Below are 20,512 nucleotides of genomic sequence, written 5' to 3'. Positions count from 1 at the left end.
GTGGGTCAGGACTGGCTGCAGTCTGAATCACTCTGTGCAGGACATTTTGTGAAGTTTGAAACACCAGGGCTGGCCTTACCATGAGGCGAATGGAGGCAGCTCGACTGGGGGTGGGTGTGCCACTCGGACCCAAAGTTTCAAAGTTTTGGCCCAAGCGAGGGGGCGTCATTTGAGCTCCCTGCCTCAGGTGCCAAAATGTTGTGGGCTGGCCCTGTAAAACACACTCCATTAAGTAAGGCCAAACTGGCTAACTTCAATTCGCTGTGAAAAAATGGAGCGTGTGTGCCTGTGCGTGTGTGCAATGATTGAGGCAGGGTTCCACATGAGCCCTTGCCTCCTTCACTGTGCACGGGGTAGGCTAAAATCTGCACAGATCCCAAGGGTCACATCACAAAAGAGGAGGCTCCTATCACTAGGTGGGAAAGATGTGCCAGATCTAGTGTGTTGGATGTCTGGACAAACATCCTAGTTTTTTACAGGGAAAATATAGACTCCATAATCGGGAAGTTCCCCCAGGAAAAGCCTACACTCAGAAAACATGAAGGTTGCACAGTTAAGTTCTCAGAGATCAGGAGGTACCAGTGTGCACACAGCTCGACGGTTGCCTTCTTTCACATATAGCATATAACAGTCTTTAATGAGATGACCACACATTGCTGTGCTTCTTAGACACGGTTCAATATCACATTTCTCAACAGACTTACTTAGATACATGCATGTAGCTTTGTGTCTCAGTTTTACTCTTGTATATTGGCAATGGGCCAGTACCTCTTAGGTAACAGACCTTTTAGCGAATAAGTTTGCTTCTATAAAGGACATAGTTTAATAGTTTCAGCAGCAGCCATGACTCTATGGTGTCTTTGCAGCCTCCTTCAGGTGATGCCCAGGCAATGAATGGTGCAGTTAATGACAAAGCTAACTTAGCTGTAAACTTAAATTGCCAATGTATGCCAGAACATATCCCCTCATACTCTCCTATATAGGGCTCCACCTCCCATGTGTTATGCCAGGATTCCCGGTGTAGTTTTCCAGGAGATGAGTTTCATGGACCCCATTTCCCAAGCACACATTTCCCAAGACCAAGGCATGCCACTAAAATGGTGCAGCAGCATGAATATCTTTAGAAAACCTGTGTAGGAGATCGCATGGTTTGCCAGCCAGTCATGGAATTAAACAGGACAGGCCAGACCCTTAACTGGTATTAACCAGCGTAGCTCCTTTGACTTCAATGGAGCTACGCCAGCTGGAGAGCCAGCTGCGGCATCGTGCATACATACAGGGGGCAGAGTTAAGGATGCACACTGATATTTCCCCCCCAATGTCAATGCTGAACTGTGTAGCCTTAATGATCTCTTGCCTTATATTAACTCCAGCCAATAATCTAAGGATGTTAAGACACCACAAAGGCTTGCAGGAACTGGTTTCTGGTCCCAGCTCTGACTCTGGGGGGCCTTCGCTTTTCAGCCCTGTGTCTTTTGGGTTAACGCGGTCGCCCTTATCTAAAGTGATAAAAATAATCCCCAAACTCTACTTCTGAGAGCTGCATAGCCTCTCTCACTCTCTGCAGAGCTTTGCTTGGGCAATTCCTAGTGCAGGGTGAAGGGGCAAACCACACTCTGATCTAAGAGCTGCAGGCCCAAGACACACTATCTTGTAACGGATCAAGCAAATAATAATGCAAGCCAAAGAAAGCTCTCCCAGGAGAATGGAGCAAATACATTGAAATTATTGAAACTTTGCAGCTGGGGAGGGAGAGTTTAGAGGGGACAAGAATTCTTCTGGTTTCTTCCCACCCAAACACATCAATGACCTTCATCCCACCCATCATCTTGAGCTGCATGGGCACAGGACTGATAAGCAATAAAGGTAGGACCAGACCCTGTCTGACTCAGCCTGAACTGGATACAAGAGAACATGCAGTATACCCTGTCTCTCTCCCCCCACCCTCCCCAGATGTTTTTTCCTTACCGAGTTCCAAAGCCTCCTTCCTGGGGGGCTAGGTGTAATACCAGGGGGGCTCTCCGGTGAACTCAGAGCTTTTGCAACTCCCCGAGGCACAGGTGCTGCTGGGGATCCGAGATCTCTACAGGGGAAAGAGTGCAAGTTCCAGCAGGTTATCAAGAGGGATCAGGTACACGCACACAGCAGAGCAGTCCCCTCCCTAACCATTCCTATGCCTCTGTTTCCTCTGCTCCCACCTGGCACCCAGCCATCCTCCTCATCACCCCCCTCCTCACCTCCTCCCAGCCAGTCCAGCTGCCCCAGAAAGGCTCCCCCAACCCTTGATTCCTCCGCTCTTGCTGGGAACCTGCCTCTCCTCTGTTACCTTAAAAAGCATTTAAACGGATTCTGCCCATGGGTCTCCCAAGAGAGTGAATTGGCTTCAGCGGTGGTTGTTCCTCCTCCTCCTCCTCCACTCCCAAGCCTACACCATGCAAGCAGCACCAACTAAACCTGCCCTCCTGGGGAGGCTCTGCCACCCCTTATATACACAGCTCCCGCCCACCTCTGACTCACAAGCGTGGCCTTGGCAACCAAACTCAGCAATCCTATTGGCTGAGTCGGATACAAAGCACTCTCTATGGCATCCCCATTGAAAGCAGGCAGCTGGGCAGGCCCCAGTCTGCTGAGGGGGCAGTGTGCAGGCTGCCTATGGGGCATGAGGACAAGGCTCTGATTGCTCTGCACCCAGCTATCGATTCGCTGACAGACAGGCAGCTGATCTCCCCGACTGCTGGAGCAGAGCCTTACGAGCAGGCATGCAGTATAGCCCTGGCAAGAAGCCACTCACTCATCTGGGCAGTAATGCAGAAATAACATGAGCTGTGTGGTGCTGGAAAGTCCCAGTGGGGAGAGGAATAGGGCCAAAGAGGGCTTTGGGGATGGGAGGAGGACAAAGGCCTCCTGCAGCTTAAACACTGGGCAGTCACCAACACGGTTATTTCTTTGGTGATGCCTTGAATCATCCCAGACGGGTGAGACTCCATGGGCTCCTGACAGCTTTACTGTACCGCTGTGGATTTCAGCAGCTTGACTCCAGGGCTCCTATTTAGGGCCCTACCAAATTCATGGTCCATTTTGGTCAATTTCACAGTCATGAGATTTTAAAAATAGTAAATTTCATGATTTCAGCTATTTAAATCTGAAATTTCACGGTGTTGTAACTGTAGGGTCCTGACCCAAAAAGGAGTTGTGGGGGGAGGGGGTCGCAAGATTATTGTACGGGGGGGTCGTGGTACTGCAACCCTCACTTCTGTGCTGCAGCTGGCAGCGGCGCTGCCTTCAGAGCTGGGCAGCTGGACAGCAGCGGCTGCTGGCTGAGGTCCCAGTGCTGAAGGCAGAGCCGCCGCCAGCCGCAGCACAGAAGTGAGGGTGGCCTGGTCCGGTATTGTCACCCCTACTTCTGTGCTGCTGCTGGCGGGGGGCCGCCGTCAGAGCTGGGTGTCTGGCCAACGGCCGCCGTTCTCTGGCCGCCCAGCTCTGAAGGCAGCGCAGAAATAAGGGAGGCAATACTGTGACACCCCCCCCCCCCGCAACTCCCTTTTGGGTCAGGACCCCAGTTTGAGAAATGCTGGTTTCCCCTGTGAAATCTGTATAGTATAGGGTAAAAGCACACAAAAGACCAGATTTCATGGGCAGAAAGACCGAATTTAACGGTCCGTGGCGCGCTATTCACGACCATGTATTTGGTAGGGCCTACTCATATTGCTTTAGGAGCCTCCCCTCTCTGGAGTGGTTTCTCAAAAGTCCCTGGACACACTGTGAACGAGCTCTTCTGCGTTCCCTGGAGTTTCAGGATAACGCACTTCCCTCCCTGCTTGAGATTTGATGATGGTAGTGGGGGAGGTGGGGTGATTTTGGCTGCTGGGAATCTGAGATCTCTGCAGGGGGACAGAGCAAGTTCCAGCTGGTTCGCACGCGGGACCAGGAACATGCACAGAGCAACACAGTCCCTTCCCCACCCATTCCCAACCCCGTTTCCACTGCGGCTACTGGGCACCCAGCAACCCTAGCTGTCCTCCTCACTGAACCCCCACAAGAAAGGCTCCCCCACCATCCCCACCCTCTTGCCTCCTCTGTGCCTGCCAGTCCATTTAGACAGGCTCCCCCCTATCCTTCCCTCACCCCCGACTCCTCTGCTCCTGCTTTGGTTGGCGTTTTGTAATCTGTTTAGTCTGCGCTGGTATAAAGTGTCTCTGCGAGGGCTGCTAGTTCAGTGTAACAATCAGCATGAGTGGTAGAGAGGCAAATAAAAGAGAGAGGCAAATAAAAGAGCTAGCACCTGCCTGCCACGTGGTTGTCACCAATTCAAATGTAAAAATCGGTTCCTCTGAGCTTTATCCATAACATGTGTCCCACATCTTGTTTATTTGCACTTGGAAGGAGCACTGGCTCAGCAATCACCTCCCTGTCTTTCAGCTGTTGTGGTCATTCCTGAGATGGTCTCATTGAAACTGTAAGCTTTTTGTGGCAAGGTCTGCGTCTTTTCATTTCTGTAAAGTACAGTGCGAGTTTTCATGCTGTTCTGGTCGCCCCATCTCAAAAGATATATATTGGGATTGGGAAAAGTACAGAGAAGGGCAACAAAAATGATGAGGGGGATGGAACAACTTCCATATGAGGAGAGATTAAAAAGACTATGAGTGTTCAGTGTAGAAAAGAGATGACTAATAGGGGATAACATCAAGGTCTATAAAATCATGACTGGAGTGGAGAAAGCGAATAAGGAAGTATTCTTTACCCCTTCATAGAAAATAAGAACCAGAGTTTGCCCAATGACATTATTAGGCAGCAGGTTTAAAACTAACATAAAGAAGTACTTCTTTCCACAACTCACTGTTCACCTATGGAACTCATTGGCATAGGATGTTATGAAGGCCAGAAGTACAACTGGGTTCTAATAAGAATTAGGTAAGTTCATGGAGGATAGGTCCATTAATGGCTATTAGCCAAGATGGTTAGGGATGTAACCCCACGGTCTGCGTGTCCCTAAACCTCTGACCACCAGAAGCTGAGACTGGACGACAAGGGATGGATCACTTGATAAATTGCTCTGCTCTGTTCATTCCCTTTGAAGCCTCTGGCACCAGCCACTGTCACAAGACAGGATATTGGGTGAGATGGACCATTTGTCTGATCCAGTCTGGTTGTTCTTATGGCTGTATCACTTCATAGTAAACCCTCTAGCCAAGAATGTGGTTTAATCCCAGATGAGGGGGAAGGAAAGCAGAAGCCCATTTCCCTCCATGGTCTAGCACAGGCTAGAGAGACAGGGAATCTCAAGTTCTAGTTAGAGTTCTGACCCTGACTCACTGTGTGGCCCTAGGCAAGACACTTCCCCTCTCCATGCCTCAGTTTCCCCACTGGGGATAAAAATATTTCCCTACCTCCCAGGCACGTTGGGAGGATCGGCTCTGTGACAGATGTAGCAATGTTCTGCAATATCCTTGAAATACCTTATTTAATTAAGTGAAGTATCTTTGGAGTCCATTGTATTAAATGCAAAGCTTATGTCTTATTGTAGGCCTGGGTGACCAAAGATGCTTTCCTGCCAACACAGCTACCAGCACTCATTGGGGGTGCTTTAATTATGCCAACGGGAGAGTTCTCTCCCATCAGCATAGAGCAGCTACATGGGAGACCTTACAGCACGGCTGCAGCGGTATTGCTGTAAGGTCTGTAGTGCAGACATAACCTAAGACTGTTATGAACTTGTAACCACAGAAAAAAACCCTTTGTGGGGTTTGAAGGACTGATTCCTACCAGAGCCTTGTTGGGGGTGGGGGGGTCATGATCGCTGATAATCTTATTAGCATGTGGGTAGATTCTTTTATTGTTTTAAATACGTTTACTCTGTAATGCTTTCACCTGAAGAATAAAGGTGCTTGCTCATAAAGAGGCGTTCGGTAACCTGTTGGCATTTACAGCTGTCTATAGACTTCCAAGAGAAAGCTAAGCACAGACAGTCTGGCTTGCTGGGAATATCACAGCATAGGCACCGAAGTGTGGAGGCTGGACAGGAGGGAAGGAAACATGGGTCTCTATTCAAGAGAGATGACGGATGAGGAGCTGGGAGCCTCAAAGGGCTGCCCTTGGTGGACCACGAAGGAGGAATACAGGTGCAGTTACCCTGAACTGACAGGCTCATTCGTGTTTATGCAGCACTAAATGTTAAGGGCCTGAGCATGGTTATTTCTAGTTCTGGAGGAACCCAGTTCATGAGTACATTTCAGATGAAAGCTAATTGAATTAGCCCCGTTTATGTGGGGAATTAATCAGCAGCCGTCTGCTCCGTCATATGCTGGTTTGCTCTGGATAAGAGGATGAGCCCACTGCAAAGCGGTGACATTTGCCTTCAAGCCCAGACGGGGCTAGATGTCACTCTTGTCTCAGTGTCAGAAAACTGGCCAGAACAGCCTACCTGGGCCATGGAAAAGGCTCAGGCCCCCCTCAGAAGAAAAATGCTTAGAAAGAGGCATTATCACACACACCCACACCTGGCAGGCTACTCAGTTCCCATGCAATCCTGAATAACACAGAGCTATATTCTAGGCAGGATTGCTCTATAGTTATATTGCCATTTGGCAACAGGCCATATGAACCCAGGTGCGAGAGCTCTCTTTCCTTCCCTGTTCTGAGCCAGTTTCTGCTAAGCCAGCTGGTCATTGTTCATTTCCTTGGCTGCTTTCTTATCTGCCAGGTGCTTTCTAGCCCAGGGTGTCACAGAAAGCCAGGACCTCCAATACCAGAACAGTAGCTCTTGACTTCAGGGCAGATGGGTATTCGCTCCTCTGGAGCATGCTAGGGTCTGCCTGCTGATCAGAGGATACCTAGTGTCTGCAATACACAGGCATTCCTAAGAATTAAACTAGGGTTCACTCATGGGTGGCAAACCCCAGAGAAGAGGGTAGATTTCACGTTTGAGGCACAAGCCTGGGAACCAGGGCTCTGCCGCTGACTCCCCACATGACCTTGGACAGGACAATTCCCCTCTCCTGATGTTAGAATCCCGGTCTGTATGATTTGTATCATGCTAGCGCCTAGGAACCACGCTCATGGATCAGAGTCCCATTGTGCTAGATGCTGTACAAACCCCAAAATAGACAGCTCCTGCCACAAAGAGTTTACAATCAAAAAAGCATTATACAAGAGAGAACAGGTGGAGACAGACAGGTGAGCACAAGGACTAAGAGTTACCTACCACCTCCCCCTAGCAGGTGGGGAGTTACTATGATTTGAAAAACACTTTGTCCTCAGATGCCAGGAGGAGAGCAGAGAGTTCTTTGCTGATAATATCCTGCAAAGATTGGGCTATGAGCCTAGGGAGAACAGGGCCTTGCAGGGAGACACTGGCCTCTGCACTTCCAGGCCTGAATTTCCTAATTGCGTTCTCTCTCCTCCAGGGCTCACTGCTGTCTCTGCAGGCATCCTCTCTTGACAGCTCATGCTGATCCAAAGGTTCAAGACGGCTACAAACAACCCTCTCTGGTTGCAGCCAAATCTGGATTCAGATTCAGCCACTGCCATCCTGACACCGAGAGGAGGGAGGATTCCTTTGCAGTCTGCAAAACCCAGCTCTCATCAGGGGTGACCAGTCCTTGCACCCCAATGCTGGTTCCCGTGGCTACTGATGACTCCACAGTGGCAGGTCAAGTGAGGTGCAGCCAGGGATGGGACCAATCCCTCAGTAGCTTGAAGTCTTCATCCAGGCAATTCTGACAACAGTCAAACCAGCAAACCAAATCCTTCTACAGCCAAGACTTTAAACTGAGACTTCCAGTCACACTCCCTCTCGCCTGCTCTTTAAATGATCGCTGTCAGTTAAGGGTGACTTTGTACAGTCAAGGAGTGAGTCCACCAAAAAGAGGATTTCACTTCCCTTCCCCAAGCTGGGCCTAGATCCTAGCCCCAGCAGGAGCACATTCCTCTCACAGGGCCCCATCTTGCTCCCTTTGGAGATGATAGCAAAAGTCCTGTGGAGTCCAATGGGAACAGGAGCCCTGTGCTGTGGGAGTTGCATACACAAAGTCTACACAGCTGGGTGAGCCCTTCTACCCTGCAAATCCCTGCAATGAGACCATGCAGCTGTGGTCTGTACTGTCTACTCAGAGATAGCCTGTAAACCCTCCCACTTTTGCCTCCATTTCTGGAGCCAGACAGCAGCTTGGGCAGCTAAGAGTCATGCTTAATAATCAGTAACTCCCATTCCCATGCCAGTAAATGGGATACATGGGCAGCTGAGTGAATGTATTGAATCAGCAGGTTGCAAGATGGCAACAGTGTTTCCTTTTGTCACAACTTCTCTACACAGATCCAGTTAAGGCTAGGGCTTCCCCAAAGGATGCTACAGATTTGGGTGAATATTATCCCCCAGTTACTGAGAGGGGAGCCAGAGAGGGCTGAGTAATGTAGCAGGGTACACCCGGGAAGTGCCATCCTACCAACTGCTAGACACCCTCAAGCACAGGGCTTTGGCTAACAGGAGATGGGAAGGAATGTTAGAAGCACATGGTTTCCTGGGGTTATTGTTATAGAAGGCAAAAGAGAGGGTTCAAAAGAAGAAATCAACAGATTCAGGGATAAAGTGAGAGCAGGGAAAAGGGCAGAGGAAGAAAACCACGCAGTGAAGTCTTCCAGAAAAGATACAGGTGATGGAGGCATCATGGTCCAGTAGACCAGGCACAGGCCTGAGACTTAGGACTCCTGGGTTCTAGTCTCAGCTCTGCTGCTGATTTAGGCAAGTTTTTTGCCTTGGTTTCCCCACCTTTGAAATTGGAGGGGAAAATGTTGTGCAAATACAGTATTTATAAGGCCACAGGTGTGCCTGTCACTTCACATAGAGAGCACACACATAGTCCTTGCCCTCAATAATTTACCCTCAAGGGCCCTGATCCTGAAAGCTCAACATACACACAGTGGTCCCTTGTGGCCGTGTGGAGCCCCATTGATTTCAGTGAAGCTTCATGTAGGCACAGAGGTCTGCCCATGTAGGACTGGGGCCTAAGTGAAGAGTTTACACCCCTCTCACTGCAGGGAGGGCATATGAAGGATCTGAATTACCCACAGAAATAAAAACTGTATTTGTTTTGCCCCACACATAAAACTATGTCTCTAAAGGAGGAATGAGTTAACACTAGTAAAAGGTGTGAGGCAAACCGGTTCAGGGAATGAGTATTGGGGAAGTAATGAGGTGTTGTTTAGGGTTGCAATCACAAGGACAAGTGTAGGGCACTCCTGATTGCTTGTTCATAGTTACATTAACCCTGAGCAATAGGGTGACAGGGCAGAAGGGAATGGCATGGGAGCTACTAACTGGAAAAGTGGCTGCTTGTTTCACACATGAGATCTATCCCAGTCCGGGTTCGTTCAGGAGCAGCAGCAAGGAGTGAAATCTCAGAGCTGGCAGGAGAGTCCAACAGGGGCTGGAAACAGACCTTACCTCCTTCTGTCCTGGAGATGCTGCTACTGAGTGAGGCTCCACACTGACATCCAATGACCACAGGCTTTTCTCAGTCTGCCTTGTGCCTTGCTGTAAGGATAATTCCAAGGGTCAGCCCATCTTCTGAATGGGAGCAGCTCCCCTGTGCGCGTTTCCTGGGGAATTCCCTTTGGCACACTCTCTGCAAAGGGTGGCCAAGGAGATCCAGTGCCAGCCTGTGCCATTTATATTTCTAATGCAGCCCTCCAGACAGAAAGATAAGGCGGGGGAGCGACCTACTGGTCACACAGACACTATCCAACAGGCTTCTCATTGTCCCTCAGCACACTGAATTGGTTTTCACGCTGCTCGGTTACTCCTCAATCACATACCAGCATTCCTGACAAAGGCCCAGTGTATCTTTTTCTGACAAGACACAGCGCAATAGTTGTGTGTGTGTCTGTGAAACTGCCCAACTCTGTGCCGGACACCCTGTACTGCTAAGAGCTAGAGGAGGAAACAGTGATCAGCACCTGTGCTTCTGCAACAGGTCACTGTGAGTTCTTTCCCGGCTATCTCCAGGAAGCAGCGAGCGAGCATGGCGTGTCTGGTACAGCAGTGACAACCGCGAAATCCTCACTAGCCAGGGTGGGCGTCTTAGAATCATAGAACATCAGGGTTGGAAGGGACCTCAGGAGGTCATCTAGGGCAACCCCCTGCTCAAAGCAGGACCAGTCCCCAACTAAACCATCCCAGCCAGGGCTTTGTTACACGTGGGCTCTCTGCTGTGCAACATGAGCCTTCCAGGATGAAGAACGATTCCGGGGAACGTGGTTGCTACAGAGAGAGGGGCTGGGCAGGGCGCAGTGGGATGCCCTGTAACCAGCACTGAGCGCCCCCAGGGGCCTGCTCCTCTCCCAGATGGGAGAATAGAACCCAGGAGTCCTGGCGCGCCCAATGGTTGAGACACTCCCCCCCCCCCCCAGCAGGGGGCGCTGCGCCCGCCCGGGTTTTCCAATACGACCTTCCCGCGCCCTTATACCCCCGCCGCCTGCCGCCTTTGTGGCGGATAAGCCCCGCCCCTTGCCCGGATGCGCCCAATCATCCCCCCACCTCGCCCTTGGGCAGCAGCGATTGGCTACCCCGTGTGTCAGTCAGTCAGACGTGGCGCGGGGCGATCCTCAGCGGCCCAATGGGAGTGCTGGGTGGGCGGGCTCGCGGAGGGCAGGCGGTGTGGGGCCGGGCGGAGGGGGCCGCGGCGATGGCGCCGGACGCGCAGAGCCGGGAAGGCGAAGGCCGGAGCCTCCGGGCCGTGCTGCTGGGGCCGCCCGGGGCGGGCAAGGGCACCCAGGTGAGGGGCCGGGCGCTGCGCGGGGCCTGGGGATCCCCGGGAGGGCCCCGCGTCGGGAGCGGCCAAGGTCACAAGTGGAGTCGGGCAGCGGACCCAGGAGTCCCGGCCCCCGCCCGGGGGGGGACGGGGACTAGGCCCCGGGAGTCCGCGGGGGGGGGACGACTAGGCCCCGGGAGTCCCCGGGCCCGGCCCGGGCGGCGGGGGGGGGACGACTAGGCCCCGGGAGTCCCCGGGCCCGGCCCGGGCGGCGGGGGGGGGGGGGACTAGGCCCCGGGAGTCCCCGGGCCCGGCCCGGGCGGCGGGGGGGGGGGGACTAGGCCCCGGGAGTCCCCGGGCCCGGCCCGGGCGGCGGGGGGGCGGGACTAGGCCCCGGGAGTCCCCGGGCGGCGGGGGGGCGGGACTAGGCCCCGGGAGGCCCCGGGCGGCGGGGGGGCGGGACTAGGCCCCGGGAGTCCCCGGGCCCGGCCCGGGCGGCGGGGGGGATGGACTAGGCCCCGGGAGTGGGCTCTCCCCCCATGTTAATCTCTGATGTGTTCTAGCCACCTCTACTGATGTGTAGCATTGAGCTGGCCTTTGTCTGCGAAGTACGTTGCAAATACTTACAAGCTTCGCTTCTCCTCGCGCGCCCCTGGACGTTAAGAAGCATCTTCCGCATCTCGTTTAGGAGGAGGCCGGGGTGCAGAGCGGTAGCAATTAGCTGCCCGGGGCAGAACTGAAAATAGACCCCGGGAGTTCTTGGCTCCAAAATCCTGCTCCCGAAACATGCTTCCTCCTTGCTCGCAGCCGTCAGCCCCCTGACGTGACCGCTCCCCACAGCCAGCCAGCTCCACTTCTCCTGGTGCCTTCCCTGCTCCGCCCCTCCATTTTCTTTATCCCCTGGCCTCTTCCAATAGACTCCATGTTGTTGTAAGAATCCTTAGAACTCTCCCTAGCTCTTCGGTTGCCTGAGACATTATCTCACCCGTGTGAAGGAATAAAATTTCTCTGTCCCTTTCATCCGCTGATTTCTAGTTCATCTGCCCCTTTTGGCTACTGCAAATTCCTTGGTCCTTCATGCTGTTTGGTCCCAGACCATGTTAAAATAATTTTGTCTGCTTCTCATTGCAAAACCATTTTCTTTGTACCGACGTTACCAAACCCTGTTTGGATTTTAACCCTTTTAACTTTTTAATATCGCTTCTATCACTGTGAGGTGAAATTACTTCCTGTGATTAAAAACTTCACCTGTGGAGAATCAATGGGATCTGTTCATGGAAGTTACACCAGATTCATTTTTTATTCTGTTTTCTCCCATCATAGGCTCCTAAGCTTGCTGAAACATACTGTGTTTGCCACCTGGCAACAGGTGACATGCTGAGGGCCATGGTGGCTTCAGGATCGGAGCTGGGTAAAAGGTTGAAGGAGACTATGGATGCTGGGAAGCTGGTGAGTATAGTGAGATGGATATTGCTAATGAAAGTGCCAATCATCTGGGTATATTGAGAGGACTGAAAAAAGCATTTAAAAAAAATACAAGCCTGCGGTGATCAAACGGCTGTCCTTCATGTAGAAACGCTGGAACCAATGACAAATCCAGACCAGAAAACTAAAAACAAGTTTCAGGGGAAATGTGTGATTTCCCCACACCTTCCCTGTAAGGCCATAGGAAAGATGTCCTGTAAAGATGCTTCTCCCTATCCTGCATAGATCTGAGTTTTCCCCCTTAAAATTCCTGTTTTCTTAGCTTTTAGCTTTCCCTTTTGGTTTATCTAGTTTCACAGAACATAGAGTAAATCCTGATTAATCAGCTTCTGGCTAATAAATGCTCCGTTATTCCAAACTGTGGTTATGTCTCTGGGGTTGCAGGAACAGGTGTTATCACTACTGCACTCCTAAGCCTCCTGTTCACATGGTGCCCCTAAGCCCTGCAGAGTGAAGATTCCAGTTATCCGAAGGTTTCATATATATCTCCGGAGTCCTTCAGATAATTGCGGTTCACCTGTAATTTGTAAGGTGAAAATAAAGCCTTAAGACCATTTACCCTCACAGTTACAGAGGGCATTCAACTCTTTCGTGTGAAAATGGCTTGGTTTGGAGTCCCAGATGATGGCTATACTTGTTACCTGTGGCATGTTTCATCCATAGATTTCAATGCATTTTGTCAAGGTGGGTAAAGCTCTTAATGGGGAAACTGAGGCAGGGAGTGAAGTAACTAGCTCAAAATAATAGTTTGAGCTCAGGTCTGCTTACTCCCAGGCTGGTGCTCAATCCCTTGCATCATTTTGTCTCCCTTTATGCATAACTATATACCCAGGTTCAGACCTCAAGTCTCCCCCCTTTCTTTCCTCTTCTTTCCCTGTGTGTTACACTGAATTATGCTATTTGCCAATAGCAGGCTTTAGTACTCTTAAGAAAACTCCTCCAGAAGGCTTTGTGGTAGCACAGGGAGACTGCTTATCGTCATCCCTTCACGTGGAGCTTGCATTGCATCAATGAGCCTGCCATATCACAACTGGTTATGGAAGATAGGAGCACTATCTAGAAAGACTGGCTGTTATCTTTAATGTGTGTGTTCCTGGAAACACTACACTGCATTGGCAATATATTGTATTAGCATATTCTGGCTTTAAGATAACTTAGTTTAGTGGAAGTACAGCAATTCCCAAAGCCCATTCTTGGACTGTGTTTAGTTTTTTTAAAATAACGTAGCTTTCCCGTAAAAGAAGGGTTGCATCAGCCACAGAATCATGGAAATAACCTTAAATTCCAGCCAAACCACCCAGCTTTTATTGTATCATTCATTTTATGGCTCTTGCCTCTAATGGTACATCTACACAGCAGAGAAAACCCTGCGGCTGGCCCGGGCCAGCTGTCTTGGGATCAGGCTTTGGGGCTGTTTCATTGCTCTGTAGACTTTGGGCTCGCCAAGCTCTGGGACCTTCCCACCTTGCAGGGTCCTAGAGCCCCGGCTCAAGCCTGAGTTCAGAAGTCTATTCAGCAATGAAACAGCCTTGCAGCCCAAGCCCTGCAAGCCTGAGTCAGCTGGAATGGACCAGCCATGGGTTTCTAGTTGATGTGTATACATACCCTAGCCTACCTGAGGACCAGATTCTGCTAGGCTACAGTAGCATAAATCAGGAGTAACTTCACTGAAGTCAATGGGGAGTTATTTTAGGTTTAAACCAATAACATTTGGACACTAGTCTGAATTGGTGTCTTCCACAGTCAACTTCATTCCAATCTTATGTTCAGATTGGAATATGAGGAAGCCAAGCAAGGCCCAGATGCTGCAAGCACCTATACTTGTTATATACATATATACATATATACCTACCTATATGTTCTTAACTTGAAGCACGTCAGTTAAAGTCAACGGGGCTATTCATGTGCCTAAAGTTAAACTTGTATGTAACTTTGCAGGAATGGGGCCTGTCTGTCTCTACAGGGGAAACTGTGAAATTGTGCATTTCTCAGCACCTTTTTAATAATCAAAATTAAAAAAAAAATCCTTAATCTGTGTTTTAGTGTTTGACTCCTGCCAGTAGGGTCTGTGGAATCTATCCCACAATCAGCGAATGCACAAGTTAAGAATCTCATAATGCTGTTCACTGGCCCACATTGTGGCGTGTATTATTTGTGCTCATTGAGCCTGTTAAATGTATGTCTTGTTATCTACATGTTACATACACACACGTAGCAAAAGAGAACCTTTGCTTCCTGACTAGGATGTGTTTCAACTTGCAGATTTTGCATTGTATTAACAATACTTGGCATTCAATTATATTACGCATACCCATGGTTAACATTGCTATTGCCTTGGTTTTGTTGCACTTAGGAGCAGGTGCAGACTAGGTACTCATGAACCCTAGGCTCGGATGGGTATATTCCGTGGCTAGCAGGTGTGAAGACAATGTTTGGTGAAGTCAACTGAATTTTAGGGATGTAAATGAGGCACCCTATGGTCTATCATGCTTAAGATAGGACAGTGATGGACTAATCTGGTCTATTTACTGTTTTTAATGAGGTGTCTATGACTTTCTTCTAAGGTGAGTGATGAGATGGTGGTGGAACTCATTGAGAAAAACCTGCAGACTCCTCCCTGCAAAAATGGCTTCCTGCTGGATGGTTTCCCTCGCACAGTGAAGCAGGCGGAGATGGTACGTGACCTCAAATCCTCTAGCTCAGTAGCTCTTGTTACCCCCAGCCATGTCTCTAGAGACTTGATTATGTCGGTACTCACACTGCAACAGAGAATCTGTGTACTTAAGGGGAATGTTTTCTATTACAGCTGGATGAGCTCATGGAGAAGAGAAGTGAGAAGCTAGATTCTGTGATTGAATTCAGCATTGCTGACTCCTTACTCATCCGGAGGATCACTGGACGGTAATAATTCTCCTTCCTCCACACATAGGCCAGGTCCATTTTTCTTATTGTTTTCCCTATGCTTTGGGAGAAAGTAGTGAATTTTGATTCCTGGGACAGTTTTAGCACTGGGTGGAGCCAGCTTTGTCACAGCACCTCAATCCTGGCCTGCTTCAGCCTTTGCTATTTCAGTCTTTGCTCCACACACATACACGGTTCTGCTGTCACACCTCAATGCTGACCTGGAGCATGCCTTGCTATTCCCATCCTGGTCCTTCCTTGAACAGAGTCTGTCCGTTTGTGCCACGGATAGTGGTTGGTGATATGACTAAGCATGAAGGAGAAATGTGAAATGCTAATGCCTTATGCTGTGTCTTCTCTGGTATTATCACTGCTTCATTGTATTACCCTGCAAGATGAAGTGCAACCAAACATCCTTGTCCTGGATCAGACTTGACCGTTTAGGTCCAGCAGAAGTTCTCCATTACATCACCTAGCCCTTTAAAATCTGGATTTCCAGAAGATTCCTCCCTCACTCCTGGACAAAATACTCCTCCACTCCCCCCCAGTACAGCTTCTTTTCCTCAGCTCCCTGAAGAGCTGCTTGATTGAATTGACTCGAGCAAATTTATTGATAGAACGACAAACATCTGTGTTGCTGTGGATGTTTCCCATGCTGACTGGTGTGTGTTTGTCCTCCTATCATGAGTGCAGAGGTATTTTGCTGACCCTTGTTTTCGGTTTTAGGCTGATCCACCCAGCAAGTGGCCGCTCTTACCATGAGGAGTTCAACCCCCCTAAAGAGCACATGAAGGACGATGTATGTGAGCTACTGACACATTTCCCCTGAGATCTTATTTAAATGAACTTCAGTGGCAGGTTTCAGAGTCGCAGCCGTGTTAGTCCGTGTTCGCAGAAAGAACAGGAGGACTTGTGGCACCTCAGAGACTAACCAAGTTATTTGAGCATGAGCTTTCGCGAGCTGCAGCTCACTTCGTCGGGTGCATGCCGTGGAAAGTACAGAAGATCTTTTTATACACACAAACCATGAAAAAAATGGGTGTTTACCACTACGAAAGGTTCTCTCTCCCCCTCACCCCACTCTCCTGCTGGTAATAGCTTATCTAAAGTGATCACTCTCCTTACAATGGGTATGAAAATCAAGGTGGGCCATTTCCAGCACAAATCCAGGGTTTAACAAGAACGTCTGGGGGGGTAGGAGAAAACAAGGGGGAAATAGGTTACCTTGCATAATGACTTAGCCACTCCCAGTCTCTATTCAAGCCTAAGTTAATTGTATCCAATTTGCAAATGAATTCCAATTCAGCAGTCTCTCGCTGGAGTCTGGATTTGAAGTTTTTCTGTTGTAATATCGCAACTTTCTGGTCACACGATTACAGACGTGAGAGATTGAAGTGTTCTCCGACTGGTCTATGAATGTTATAATTCTTGACATCTGATTTCTGTCCATTCATTCTTTTACGTAGAGACTGTCCAGTTTGACCAATGTACATGGCAGAGGGGCATTGCTGGCCCATGATGGCATATATCACATTGGTGGATGTGCAGGTGAACGAGCCTCTGATAGTGGGACTGATGTTATTAGGCCCTGTGATGGTGTCCCCTGACATTAGGCCATCATGTGCCAGCAGTGCCCCTTTGCCATGTACATTGGTCAAACTGGACAGTCTCTACATAAAAGAATAAATAGACACAAATCAGATGTCAAGAATTATTCATAAACCAGTCGGAGAACACTTCAATCTCTCTGGTCACGCGATTACAGACGTGAAAATTGCGATATTACAACAGAAAAACTTCAAATCCAGACTCCAGTGAGAGACTGTTGAATTGGAATTCATTTGCAAATTGGATACAATTAACTTAGGTTACCTTGCATAATGACTTAGCCACTCCCAGTCTCTATTCAAGCCTATTTCCCCTTGTTTTTTCCTCCCCCTCTCCCCCCCAGACGTTCTTGTTAAACCCTGGATTTGTGCTGGAAATGGCCCACCTTGATTTTCATACACATTGTAAGGAGAGTGATCACTTTAGATAAGCTATTACCAGCAGGAGAGTGGGGTGAGGGGGAGAGGAAAACCTTTCGTAGTGGTAAATACCCATTTTTTTCATGGTTTGTGTGTATAAAAAGATCTTCTGTACTTTCCACAGTATGCATCCGACGAAGTGAGCTGTAACTCACGAAAGCTTATGCTCAAATAAATTGGTTAGTCTCTAAGGTGCCACAAGTACTCCTTTTCTTTCTTCAATTCAATGTCAGACCAATAACCAAGCTTTTATTGCCCTGTCTTCACATGTTGTCACCTCCATTTGACTAGAGATGAGTTTGATGGAGGGGAGGGCTCTGCTGGGCTGTAACAAGCTGCAGATTTGGCCTGTTCACTGTCGTCTTCTTTTTTCAGGCCACTGGGGAGCCCTTGATCCGCCGTTCTGACGATACCGAAGTGGCTTTGAAAACTCGTCTGAAGTCCTACCACACGCAGACCACCCCGCTGGTAGACTTCTACACCAAACGAGGGATCCATACGGCCATAGATGCCTCCCAGTCCCCCGACGTGGTGTATGCCAGCATCTTGGCAGCCTTCTCAAAAGCCACATGTAAAGACCTGGTTATGTTTGTTTAGGGCTCAGCTAGTGCAGCGCACTCCCTTTTCCTGTGGGGTCAGGGGGAGGAAAGGCCAATTAGAGAGCGGAAGGAGGGGGGATGACAGCCTGAGAGGAGGCTGGGCAAAGTGTCCATTAAACAAGCAGTTGCTGGTCTATTTTTCTGGCCTATGTGAACATGCTGGTATGTTTCTGTATACCTGTGTGAGAGAGAATATAGCCTGTAGGGGGCGCAGTGAGCTAATGTACCGGCCATTTGCTGCTAACAACATGTTTACGGGTCAAAAGTGAAAGTTTGGTTTCTTCTAAAGAGTCCTAGTTAATGGGAAAACAGCTGACTTTTCACTGTTCAGTCTGTTTGGCTGGGACCCAGTTTGGGACTAGCAGGAGTACTAGAGGTCATGGCTGATCTCGGGGGTGGGAAGCTTGCAATACACAGGTCAGTGCTGTCTTTCATGCTTCACCGTACGGCTGTGGGAAAATAAAACGCTCTGCCTGCTTGCAGGAAGTGAGCCTCGTCTGTGTGGGAGGAGGAATGAATGCAAAATGTGTGAGTGGAGAATGTGCTGCTTAGTACCATTTTAGAACACAAGCCTTTACCCTGTGGTACATGTCTGATTATTTTATACTGTGTGAGCAATACTGTAACCAGCCTAGTTTTCTTGGAGGGGAATCTGGATCCCAGTTGGTTTGACTCTAAAGGGGGAAGGTGAGTGTAGGCCGTAGGAGACTCCCCTTTGGAAAGGGAGTGGGAAGGTAAGCAAATTCTGTGGATTCCGCTGTCTCCTCATCCCCTAATCACAGGAGATGATGTAGCAAGCCCTTAGTGTAGTTTTCTCAAGGTTTTCTCAAGGTTTCCAAACAAGTCATTCTTCAAGGAGTGTGTGATAAAAGCTTTGAGTGTCCTTGAGCCCTTCTGACCTTCCTTATGATATCATGGAAATGCACTTGAGGTTCTCAAGCAAGCCGAAGTGCTCGTGCTGAAACCTGGGCTGCCTGATGTTGATTTTAACGTGACAGAGGTCATGCTGCCCTCACAGTAAAAACAAGGCTGGTATGAAAGGAACAAACTCTGTTCTGTGTGGAAATCTCAACAGTATGTGGAAACTTCTGGCATAAATGCTTATTGGCCCAAATGAAGCTGAGTGTCCTTTAACCTTCAGTGTATTTTGCTGATTTGGTGTAATAGGCTGTGTAATCTCATTGTGTACAGGAGATGTGGAGTCTGTATGCTGAGCTGCCTGAGCGACTGGCCCATTCAGTTTGAGGGTCAGCCAGGAGGGATTCTTCTCTCCTTTAGTTCATGATTTACTGTTAATCACACTCTGCTCCTCAACTTCCCTTCCAGTGAAGTACAGCCATCCCTTCCCCCTTTCAAAAATCTGTAAATAGCCCCAGAAACTGAAAGCGGTCTTGTCACTGCTACTCTCTCTGAAATCATGTGACTGCATGGAAAGGGGCGTGGAGGGAAAACAGAAGTTTAGAATCTGTTGCTCTGTTTGGGTCTTCCCCAGCTTCCACTGTCTTGCAGTGGTATTTCCTCTTGCCTCACCACAACAGAGACTCTGTGGTTGTGCTGCTAGTGGGGTGCTGGGTGCAGGTGCTCTGGTGGCAGCTCCTATCGGCTTTCAGTTAGTTCAGGAACGTAAGAAGACTGGGTATAGACAGCCATGGAATTGAGTGTCTGTTGGAGCCACTACTGCGTAATTGTTTGCCTAGAATAACAAAAACTGCCCCTTGAGTGTACTTGAATCTCTTGAGAAGGGGAGCCCATGTAGCAATAATCTAATGGAAGATTCCCACTAAATCGCCTGGATTTGGGAAACAGCGCATCCCACCCCCATGTGTGAGCTGCATCTGTCCTACACGTCAGCCTCATTCTGCTGTTAACCATGATTGTTTGGTTTTTATTCCTTAAATCTGTTTTGTGTTTTGTTTTTTTGTTTCCCATTTATTCCAGCTCAGTGACTCCATAGGCCAGACAAGACACCACCAAAGGCTGCATGCTCCATCAGCTCACTCCATCCTTTCCCCTTGGGAGAAAGGGAGGGCTGGGAGGGATGGTGGTGGGGGTCACGGCTGATCAGAGGAAAGGAGGGGAAGAAGGAGAAGGCAGAGTGGTTTGTTTCTCATCAGAATCATGTTCAAGAGGAGATTGATCTTCTTTAATTTAAAAAAAAAAAAAAGAGAGAGAGACAAGTGTTTGGGGAGGAAGAACACATTGTATTGTATGAAAATGGATTTCTGTGCCAAAGATCAGACCGTTGAGCCTTTGCCCTGCGATGAGTGTTGGACTTGGTGCAATTTCAAGCTTCCAAATGGGATTCCTGGTACTGCCATTGCTTGGTAGCTCTGCATGGTTTCTTTTTTCTCTAAGGTCATTGTAGAATTTGTTTTTCTGCTTCCTCAACTTAATTCCCCTATTGTAGGACCAAAATGAATATGTGAAATGACTTCTGTAATGGAGAAAATAGCTGACTAAATTGTACTTCCCTCGTTTCCTGGATATTTTGGCCTTTCTAAAACAAGGCAAAGGTGGTCTGAGGAGCTTTCTGCTCCTGTGTGATGCCATCAGGGACCTGAACTCGAGCCCAAGCCTTCCATCTTTCTGATCTTGGAAAAGCTGAACTTCCTAAAATAATGACGAAATACATAGGATTTTACCCCTCTCCCACTTGACTGTGGAAGCGACAGTGAATTGGATTTTTTGCCTCTTTTTACAAACCAAATGCTGCCTTGTTTAATCTCTGAATCAATAAAACATACTTTACAATTTG

The 20,512-nt window shown here is 49.0% G+C and overlaps 3 protein-coding genes across 10 annotated transcripts in view; 1 reads left to right on the top strand and 2 right to left on the bottom strand.

Moving 5' to 3' along the window:
- The window catches only part of AZIN2 (antizyme inhibitor 2), a 23,449-nt gene extending 11,580 nt beyond the window's left edge, over positions 1-11,869 (bottom strand). For 2 of the 6 annotated variants that reach the window (XM_073318046.1, XM_073318048.1), the window contains exons 1-3: positions 11,373-11,869; positions 9,440-9,529; positions 1,969-2,083 (exon numbers count right to left, since the gene is read on the bottom strand). The gene's annotated coding sequence lies outside the window, so the exon portion shown is untranslated. Of the gene's footprint in view, positions 1-1,968; positions 2,084-2,326; positions 2,412-9,439; positions 9,530-11,372 lie in introns of those variants that run through there. The other 4 variants (XM_073318045.1, XM_073318042.1, XM_073318044.1 and 1 more) reach the window with 4 other exon arrangements.
- NDUFS5 (NADH:ubiquinone oxidoreductase subunit S5) overlaps positions 1-20,512 on the bottom strand; it is a 93,131-nt gene that overhangs the window by 27,059 nt on the left and 45,560 nt on the right. The window lies entirely within an intron of this gene.
- Positions 10,622-20,512, top strand: AK2 (adenylate kinase 2). 3 transcript variants are annotated; one of them, XM_073318050.1, is made up of 7 exons: positions 10,623-10,769; positions 12,069-12,194; positions 14,795-14,905; positions 15,037-15,131; positions 15,858-15,930; positions 17,534-17,729; positions 19,701-20,512. In XM_073318050.1, exons 1-7 carry the CDS (start codon positions 10,680-10,682, stop codon positions 19,709-19,711), a joined length of 702 nt encoding a protein of 233 aa, XP_073174151.1. In that variant the 5' UTR covers positions 10,623-10,679; the 3' UTR covers positions 19,712-20,512. The 3 variants fall into 3 exon arrangements, with proteins under 3 accessions (XP_073174150.1, XP_073174151.1, XP_073174152.1); XM_073318051.1 differs by having other exon boundaries at positions 10,624-10,769; positions 19,696-20,512; XM_073318049.1 differs by lacking the exon at positions 19,701-20,512 and having other exon boundaries at positions 10,622-10,769; positions 17,534-19,689.

Source organism: Lepidochelys kempii, chromosome 19 (assembly GCF_965140265.1).
Source record: "Lepidochelys kempii isolate rLepKem1 chromosome 19, rLepKem1.hap2, whole genome shotgun sequence".
Lineage (NCBI taxonomy): Eukaryota > Metazoa > Chordata > Testudines > Cheloniidae > Lepidochelys > Lepidochelys kempii.
Note: the sequence above shows the minus strand (reverse complement) of the source record. Positions and strands in the feature narration are given on the sequence as shown.